Source organism: Sprattus sprattus (genome assembly GCF_963457725.1).
Source record: "Sprattus sprattus genome assembly, chromosome: 17".
In the NCBI taxonomy this organism is placed as follows: domain Eukaryota; kingdom Metazoa; phylum Chordata; class Actinopteri; order Clupeiformes; family Clupeidae; genus Sprattus; species Sprattus sprattus.
This window is the reverse complement of record NC_137915.1, coordinates 27,268,422-27,278,740: the sequence shown is the minus strand read 5'-3', so window position 1 is coordinate 27,278,740 and position 10,319 is coordinate 27,268,422. Positions and strand designations below refer to the sequence as shown.

The 10,319-nt window shown below is 40.5% G+C and overlaps 1 protein-coding gene across 1 annotated transcript; it reads right to left on the bottom strand.

The window, feature by feature from the left end:
• Nucleotides 1-820: 820 nt before the first annotated feature.
• On the bottom strand, nt 821-2,435 carry prlh2 (prolactin releasing hormone 2; the record flags this gene model as incomplete). Its single annotated transcript, XM_080854973.1, has 3 exons — nt 2,393-2,435; nt 2,088-2,278; nt 821-1,020 (listed from the first exon to the last, which is right to left on the bottom strand). The coding sequence occupies exons 2-3, from the start codon at nt 2,251-2,253 to the stop codon at nt 821-823; spliced, it is 366 nt and encodes a 121-aa protein (XP_080711099.1). The 5' UTR covers nt 2,254-2,278; nt 2,393-2,435.
• Nucleotides 2,436-10,319: the final 7,884 nt, after the last annotated feature.

Below are 10,319 nucleotides of genomic sequence, written 5' to 3'. Positions count from 1 at the left end.
TCCCCATTAGGCCTTCTAGTGGGTACTTTACACAAGCTTTTTGAACTGTCAACAAATTAATAAAAACCACAAAAGTATGGTAGCCTATTATGAAGATGTTCATTTATTGTCAGAAAATTATTTTGTCAATAAAATAACCTCAAATAGGTCATTTATATAGCCTTTAATTGCTGTACTTTATTTAATGTTAAGAATTTAACATATGCCCAAAAGTTACTCTTGCTGTCTAGACACTTTATATCGAATAGCCCTGAGATTCCAGGATAGGCTACCATACCAGCCCACAACCTAAGGTTATAAGTTTTAGGTGAAGTAGACCAATGTGTCTTGGAATTGGAAGGGTGATAGCCTTACATGACCACAACTGGGTCTGCTATAATATTCAATTCAATTAAATTCATTTTTCATTCATTTATTTCTATAGCTCCAACACTATACAATTGTCTCAATGCGCAAACATCCGATGGATTTGATGCCATCCATTTACCATAGCATATAGCCAACACTAGTTTTTTTTCAGTTCAGTGTAATCACCATGGCCTCTAGTCGATGTGTCTAGTCGACTGGAGGTGAAGCTAGCCAAGGATACTTTGTTACCCTTGTGAGATGAAAGTAGTCATGAAAACATATATGACAATCGATTTATTTAACAGTGTTGTTTTCTCATCTTCTAGCCAACATATAAAGCCCCAAATAAAAATATTTAGCCTAGAAAAGAAAAAACGTTGGACAAGAACAGAGTAAAAGACCTTAATAGGCCTTCATAATTAGGGAACTCAGTTTGGGAAAAAATAAGTGGAGGTAGAACTATTTTGTGTTGTCAGGGTAACCATTCCGATTCTTCTTGAGCTAGGGTGCTCCGAAGGTCCTCCTTTTCTCTGAGAGCAGTGAGCAGAAGCTCCAAGGAACTCAGCACTGGCCTTAGTCCACCAACATTCCCACTATCTGTTACACGCTTACCAAAACGTCCAATGGGTCTAACCCCACGTCCGACATACCAAAACGGGTCGATTTCTGGACCTACAAACAAAATATAACACTCAATATTAGACTTGTGAAAGGGAAATGTAACATTACACTTAAAGGGGCAGTCTGTGATTTGAATCCAATATTTTTTATGAAGTACAGCGTTTTAGCTCCTCACGGTCCTCCAGCTGTCCTTTGTGTATGTGCTCTAAAAAACTTTACAGTTCATAGGTTACACAGTCTAGGCTCTGTTCATGGAGAACAAACATAGTGGTTGGATAGAGCCGTAAGTAATTCAAGCCAATGACAGGGCTGCTTCAAGAGCACAGAAGTGAGGCGTGTAATTTGATTAGCTGTTGAACTCAAATCAAAGCAACCTTTTAATGGACTCAGAATCACGGACTGCATCTTTACCACATTTTGTTTTAGACCAAGCCTGTTTCTAAGTCGTAAAACACACGTGGTTGTGGTTTAGCCTACTACAAAACCTGGTTGATTTATCAGGAGAGACTAGATTCCTGTAGCAAGCAGTTTTAACATGAAATAGTTAAACTTGATAGATATGGCAGATATCTCTAATTCAATTTGTCCTACTCAAAAATAACATTTCAGACATTCTTCCCATCCACAATAGTCTTTTCTTTGCTGCAAGGAGCAATTACGTCACTTTTAAAATAATCTGTATTGAGGCTTTCAATTTCAGAAATTGTTAATTGCATTTTTTATCCCAATGAACATGATATTTCATTAAGTCACAATGTTTTATTTATTTATTCAAAATTACATTATGGATAGTGGTTTTCCATTTTGGCTAGTAACAATTTGATTATAACTCACGATATTTTACTAAATTCTATAGCTGAAAGAAGAGAATATTTTAAATTTAGTTTTGACCATTATCAGTTGTAGATACCTTGCAATACTAATGAAAATATACAGATTGGAGTGTGCATCGATTAATTGTTAAAACGACTTGCCATAGATTCCTCTATTTCGTTTCAGGCTACTAACATGAACATGCAACATTTTGAAGGCAAACATTTGAATAGGCTAAAAAAAAAAAAAATAGCAACATAGTATAAATGCACTTATAGCTTATTTATGTTCATCTCCAAACTTACTTCTGTTGTCGACATTATGAACGATGTGAAGATCATGCTCTACCGTCGTGCTGTGAGCGTCTGTAACGGTCACTGACAGAAAGAGCAACACGGCGAATGCAACCATGCCCCGTCGATACCGAAAGGAACACCGTCCTGTGGGGATCTCTGGACCAGCAGATAACATGGTAGTGTTCAGGTGAACGACGACACTGTGCACAAACGCAAACTAGTTAATTATATGTAAAATATGTGGATCAGTGAAATAAAATTCATTATAAAAATAAAAAAATGTAAATAGTAAAGCATTTTGTTAGTAAACTCACCTGAAAGTTTTGGAAGCTATAGCTCCTACTGAGAGATCGCACGGCGCTCACTAGGTCTTGCCTACAAATGTCAGATGCGCACACTTATATATAGGCTAGTAGGCTAACTTTCCAAGTCATCATACAGAAGCCTACGGGGTAGCGTCAATGTCTCTAGATACTTAATGATCCACCCACCCCCGTCTCATCGTTCGGCTACTCCACCCCCACTTCCTCTGTACACTTTCAATTAGTCAGAAAGACTGAAAAGATTTCCTGTGCCATGTCACGCCTGAATGCTCTTCATCACAGAGTCTATGACAAGAAGGCAGTTGACGTCTTTCCAGACTTAGCCTACACTCCCCATTAACTGCTGTTTAGAGACAACTGTCAATCTCAAGACGGACCCATATAAGAACAGTGTAAATACTCTGTTCTTTTTCGGTGTATGTATTTCCATAATTGAATGTGTAGACTATGTTAAGGGTGTGTATGTCAGGTTCGTTACTGATTCAGTTTTTACATGCAACCACAAGTGTTTTACACATCAGAATGTGTAGGCCTATTCAAAGCAGGCTACATAGGCCTACAACATGAAAGCTCGAGTAGCCTATCTTTTTTTTCAAAACATGAATTACTTTTATGGAATAGGGCAATTGTATTATCCATATTTTTTTTAATTTATACCCCAGAGAAAAGTATCCTATTATATTCTGATTGGCTGGAAGGTGTCCAATATATTGATTTTTAACGGGACACTTATGAAGTAGCCTAGATCCAGTTCAAATGTTAAATCACCATTCTAAATGCCCTGTATACGTTGCATGGCAGGGACGTGCACAGGAATGGGCTAAGGTTGCTCGGGCAACTGCCCGTTTGCCCTCCTCGAGTGAAGTTGCCCCTCCGAAGGAAATATATATATATTTGCGATCAGGGGACGGGGGCATGGCAGCAACGGTTAGTGAGAGTTTAAAATTATATTGACAAAATTTGCAATCAGATGACGGGGCGTGGCAGAGGAAGTTAGTGAGAGTTTAAAATGATATTGGCAAAATTTGCGATCAGGGGACGGGGCGTGGCAGCGGCGGTGACAAAAAATAATTTGTTGCCCCTGGGAACTGCCCTTCCAAATTCCTGTGCACGTCCCTGTTGCATGGTAACTACAAAAGCCATATTAAATAACGATTGTCTTCATTGATGGGGGCTACTACAGTGACTGTGTGGTCAGGAAAGCTAATGAATGAACAAAACAAATGTATTCTCTTATTTTTCCAAATGGTGTAAACGCAATGAATTCCGTGCATAAATAACATGTTATGTAGAGAAGTAAGCATAGAATCAACATGCAAATTAAAGGATCGGGCTTATCAACAATATAATCAAACTAATGACGGACTTTGTCCGTGACTAGAGATAGTAGGACAAACTAAACAGGTTGCCTTCTTTCAGATGTTTCCTAACTGGGCTATACATGGAAACCTAATACATGTGTGCCATAAGGTGTCCACGGAATATTGGAAAACTCCTCTTCGCCTCATCCTATATTTTCGTATAATCGTGAAAACCGTCATCCCTTAGGCGACATGTTGTAGGATATATTGTTGTCAAGTAGGATAAATTACATGGAAATAATGGTGTGACAATGGCTATGATATTTTTTATGTACTGTAACTGTATAAGTGATAAGTGAACGGTTCTACAGTATGTGATGCACAAAGAGGTTGCAAAGTCTATTCAAATCTGTGGTTTGGAAAAGGTGTGACAAGAGGTCAGGTTAAAGTAAACCTTCCTCAAGCCACATCAATGTATGACAACAATATTGCATATTAATATCAAATATAAGAAAAAAATACTTATAGGGTAGTTAAAAAGCTGTCATCTAAGATATTTCCGATTTTACAAAGGTATAATTGACAAAAAAAAAAAATCATTTTAACTGCCATTATTAACACATAAAGACAACATGTCATAATCACAACCTCTTGAGAAAAAAATAACTTATGTGAATTAATGCCACCAATAATAGATGCCACAGGTAGGCCTGTATTTGCTGTGCTTGTGATTCTGCTTACATAAGAGAACAAAAAGACCACCTTGTTGTGTGTAAAACCTTGTTGTGTGTAAAAACATAAGTGATGTAGTGGCTTAGGTTGTGTGTGTGTGTGTGTGTGTGTGTGTGAGGTTAAAACTGTTGGTGAGTTTCACCAGTCAAACACAAGTGTAAATCAAGTTTAAATCATGACTTTAAGGTTTTGGGTAATCAAGCTGAGGTTGTAAATCTCAGCCTACACATAGTGTACCGTAAGTCACTCTGACTCAGGGTGGGCCCATTTAATTCAGTCCCACAGACATGCTTACTTGGTGGCTGTCTTGGCTCAGTCTTCCCTGATCATTAGATTGTGCAAAAAATGCAGATAGCATTACAGAAACAGAACATAGAAAGAGGATAAATGTTACTACGTTACAAAAGGAGACAGTGAACATATGGCCTGGATTTATGTTTCACATATACATTGAACACTGTAGTATTATAACTTCAGATACATTTTTAGCTTTAACTGTTGTACTTGTATTTAAGAAAAAAACTAAACAAAATACCAGCATGTTACATTTTTGCAAGTAATGGCGATAATTACTGCTTTTGTCCATAATTACTGTCTTGTTAAGTTCAGACTTCATGCTTTAACAATCTATAGAAATCACCATTGTAATAAAGTAGTTTGACAAAATTAGTCCGAAAATATTTGGAATCTGAACCTAGCAATTCTGGGGCCCTAAAGGTGGGTTTCTTTCGGGGTCCCGATCCACAGGGCACACAACATGGCATAAATGCTATTAAGCTTAACAAATACATACATATATGAAGGAATGAATAATAATAAGAACAATAACAATAATGGTAAGGTCAAGTATTTATGGACTATTAACAACTTTCAATGTGCTTCTTGCAGGTAGGTGTTTTGATGTCGTGCTGTATATTGTGACAATTCTGTGCCTGGTCACAAATACGACCCTGTCAACACCTCCATTCCAACTTTGCTAAGTGTATTAATTATGGCGTTGTGTAAGCAAGTTTTATTATCAAGTTTTATTATTATTATCATCGTTACAATTATTATTATTACTATTATTATGTGATTGCTCCTTATTCACAAATTGTTCTTCCTCCTGCCATACTGTCTGGATTTTCCTGCCTTATCTCACAGTCCGCATTTATGGCTTGTACGTCCCTCAAGAGGGGCGCAATAGTGCAGTGGTAAGCATCACCACTTATCAATCAGATTGCTGCAGGTTGTCAGGTTGGATATATCAGGGGGAAAAAACAGGACAATTGATCTTATGTATGCTAACTTGAGGGATGCTTACAAAGTCACACCATTTCCCTTGGGGAAATCTGATCTCAACCTGGTTTTCTTACAACCTCAATATATGCCTAAAGCGGCAGATAACCAACCACCACGCGCTCCATCGGAAACTGGTCTCCTTAGGCAGAGGAGGCCCCAGGGACTGCTTTGAGTCGACTGATTGGAGCGTGCTGCAAGACTCATTTGGAGAGGACATCGAGGGAGTCAAAAACTGCACTACCGACTACCTGAACTTCTGTATGGATATTGTCGTTCCCACAAAAATGGTGCGCTGCTTCTCAAACAACAAGCTTTGGATAACTAGCAATGTCAAAGACCTCCTCCATAAGAAAAAGAGGGCATTTAAAGAGGGGAACCAGGCAGAGCTGAAGCGCCTGCAGGGAGAACTGAAGATCAGGCTGAAAGAGACAAAGGAGTTATACAGATGGAAAGTGGAGCAGAAGCTGCAGGAGAACAACATGAGGGAGGTCTGGGATAGTATGAAAACCATCACAGGCTGCAAGAAGAGAAGCAGCACTGTTGAGGGGGATGTGGTGAGGGCAAACCAGTTCAACCACTTCTACAACAGAATTGATAACCCTGCTCCTGTTGTCAATGCCTGTCCAACACATGCACACATCCAGTCCCTTACCTCCCCCACCAGCTGCTGTTACCTGCTCACTGCATGACACAACCCCCACACCTTCACCACCGTCATTTCTATATTCAAGGGTTTATGATCTACGTGAAGTATCCCCCAAAATATTTGTCTCCATGTTACTTTGAATTCTCGCTACTTAATTTACAGTCTTGCACCCACAGCTCGTGCATCTTGAAAATACTGAGTGGATAACTGAACTACCGGAATAGTGCTTCTTTAGGTACTGTGTTTTGACCATAATTGAGAGAAATAGCCTTCAAATCAAACAGTGAGAAACTGGCAGTCAGTAAGTTTTTTATAGTTATTCAACAATAAACAGTAAATTAAAAAAGAAACAGTAGCCTACAAAAAGACAATGGTAAAGAAGCATCAAAACACCTGCTGCTCTATATTGCTATAGCAGTAAAAAATATACATAGGCTATCTCAATATATTTAGTTATATTTAGGAGCCTTGTGGTGGACCTGGCTACAAAGCCTTTGCAGCCCACCTCCACTGGTCACACCTTCGCCTTCCAGCCCCGCCCCTCTGCCTCAGTTGCTAAGTTGGGATAACGCAGCCTCTTCCGTTCGAATGCCTCATCGATGGCATCCTCCCATGGGACAGTGAGCTCAACAATAAAGACCCGCTGGCAGGACTTGGACCAGAGGACCAGGTCTGGTCGCAGGTTGGTGGCTGCAATTTCGGGTGGGAAAGGGTGCCTCTGGCTGAGGTCCACCCGCATTTCCAAATCTCGGGCTGCGTTCAGTGGGCCCGAATCCGAAGGAGATGGCTTGGTCCGCCGTTTCTCTAACCTGGATACCAGCCCAAACCCCGCCCACAAAAATTTTGGTCAGGGAGATTTGGTCTGGCTCTGAGTTAGTTGGGAGAGAGTTTCATCGGACAGATAAAGCCGGACCAATCAAATTGTCAGGGCGGGCTTTATACGATGATGGACAGATTATCCAGCGGTAAATTCGAAATCTTCCAAAAGATGGCGGCGTATCTGGCTTGTAAGTGGGACATATTTTATGTAAATTATGCTATCTACACGACTTTTTTATGTCTACATTGACTCGGTTAGTTGTATATGTGCAAACACGGATGTTGCCGAGGATTGTATGTCTTAACTGAAGCGCTCTAGACCATTATTGTTAGGGCATTGCTAACACTACACCAAAAATCCATTAAAATACATGGTAGCTAGCTATAGCCTTGTTGCTAATTAGTAACGTGAGCAGGCATATCTCAACAGATATTGACAGCGTATTCATTTTAAAAGAGGAACAGAGAAACGCGATCAAGGCATTTGTCTATCGAAAAGATGTTTTTGCCGTCCTTCCTACAGTATCAGGTTAAAGTTTTAATGTGTCAGATGGTCATACCACGTTGCTCTGATTGGTTCAAGGTATCCAATTGAGCGAAGAGGCATTTTTTCCCCCTGGTTCGTTGAAACACGCCCTATAATCACAGCCCAATAATTCAGTATCAGACTCATATTCTGACTAGAATTATGAGTATGACATCGTCAGGCTACCGTTTCTCCCCTTCCCGGGGAAGTTGTTATCCATTGGAAGGTATTTAGAGGCATGGCACTGGGCATTTAGAGGCATGGCATTGGTGGTTACCCTCACCTTCTCAAGTTCGGCAGCCAAACACTTCAGCACTTGGTTGTGGTGCCAAGTCTATCTTCCTTGAGTTAGGCTGGTCTTGCAACCCACCAAAATGTGTTTGAGGTTTGCTGGGGCTGCACACTGGAGACAGGCTGGGTCCTCTCCGTACCAGAGATGTAGGTTGGTTGGAGAGGGCAGGACATCATATGTGGCTTTACTGATGAAACTTAGCCTATTAGACTCCATGCTCCACAGCTTGTTCCATGTGATCTTCCTCCTCTCCACGCCCTCCCACTTCATCCAGCGGCCTTGCTGAGCTTGAGAGACTGCCTTGGCACACCTGGTTGCTTCCTCCTGGTATATGCCTGTCGGGGTATGTTCTTGCTGTGATATCAGGCTGTCGGCCATTGTTTTCTGCAGTGGTATCAGCCTGTCGGGTTACATTCTCTGCCTTCCCTAAGAGAACTATTGCTGCACTTACTTTGTTGGATGCTTCACGTTGTTCATCTGTTTTTGATAAAATGGCATTGATCTTTGATTCCAAAATGGTAATGCTCTGTAGTAGCTTAGTACATTTTCCACAGTGGCTAGTCCTGCATGTGTCCTCAGACATGATTAGTTGTTTATACATTTTTATTGGTGCAAAGTCAGGTCGGAAATATTTTGATTTTTTTTATGTTTTATTCCCAAAACTTTGTCCGTATGTACAGTAAATTGTACCATATGTAAAGTACACATATCTAGTAAAAGAACTGTCAATTTTTATATTGTATTTTCAGAATGTGTTGGAATGTTTTTCCTCTTCCAAAAATTGTCAATACCGAAACATCACATTTACAATAGTAAAAAAAGTATTATTATGACGGCGGTCATAAAGCTTTAGTCAGAGTTTTTTTTTCTGTTTGCCGATTTTCTGTCAACGATTCCCGGGACACTGAAACACTGAGGTGCACGAAATTTCGTGGGCATGTAGCCCCACTAGATGAGCGTGGAACAATTGATTTTCGTTTTGATCCGTTGCACCCCCGTCGGACTGGACCCGTTTTAAAGAGGGTGGGGCGATTCAGTTTTCTGTGAATAAGTCGAAAACCGTAGGGCTTAGGAAGACCACATTTTTTTTGTATGTTGGTCTTAAGAGGCCACGTCAACCATTACACTACCACTTATTTCATGTATAGCGCCACCTAGTTACAAATGAAAAAGCAAAAATGGAGTGTTGTAAAACATTTTAATTGTAAGTTGACAAGGTCAGAACTGCACGAAATCGGAGGTATGGGATCATTATGACACCTTCTGACTGCACGTTAAGTTTCGTGGAATTCCGTTCACGGGGGGCATGCAATATATTGATTTATATGATTATACACCAACTGGCCTATAGGTGGCGCGACACAGTTTTCTTCGAATATCCCGAGAACCGTAGGGCCTTGGAGGGCCAAATTGTTCTTGTATGTTTGTGTTAAGGGGCCATGTCAACCCATACCATAACCAGTCATTACATGTATAGCGCCACCTAGTTAAAAATTAAAAAGCAAAAATGAGGTGTTTTAATCGAATATATGTCAAAGTGCTCGAAAAATTACCAAATTTGCCAGGGACATCAAGCCTGTAACCGTCCATCTTCGGTAGAGTTTTTGTCCATGGAAGGAGCAAAATGGCTTTGTAGCGCCCCCTAGAACATTGCAAAAACCCCTGCGCATTGGGGTTATTTTGGCGTAGCTTGACGGAATTCGGTACACGTCTTCATCATGCATGGACGCACCAAAAAGTCTCTTGATGCTATGGTGGCAGGTCCACAGGAAGTCGGCCATTTTGAGTGGAAGATGCGTTTTGACGGCGTTTGCACACCTCGCATCTGATCAAACTCCTCCGACAGATTTAATGGTAACGCCTTAAAATGTGGTCCGGCAACTCTTCAGCCATGGGCGACTAAAAGTTATATTGGATTTTCTCATTAGTCTGAAGGTGTGGGCGTGGCAGACCCTCAAACTTTGCCAACTTGTTAGTGCTTGCCACAAAACACAAAGTGTATTATAATTCAATCACATATATGTGAAAGTGCCCGAAAAATTACCAAATTTGCCAGGGACATCAAGCCTGTAACCGTCCATCTTCGGTAGAGTTTTTGTCCATGGATGGAGCAAAATGGCTCTGTAGCGCCCCCTAGAACATTGCAAAAAACCCTGCGCATTGGGGTTATTTTGGCGTAGCTTGACGGAATTTGGTACACGTCTTCATCATGCTTGAACGCACACCTCGCATCTGATCAAACTCCTCCGACAAATTTGATGGTAACGCCTTGAAATGTGGTCAGGTTACTCTTCATTTTAAAAGTTATATAAGATATTTCT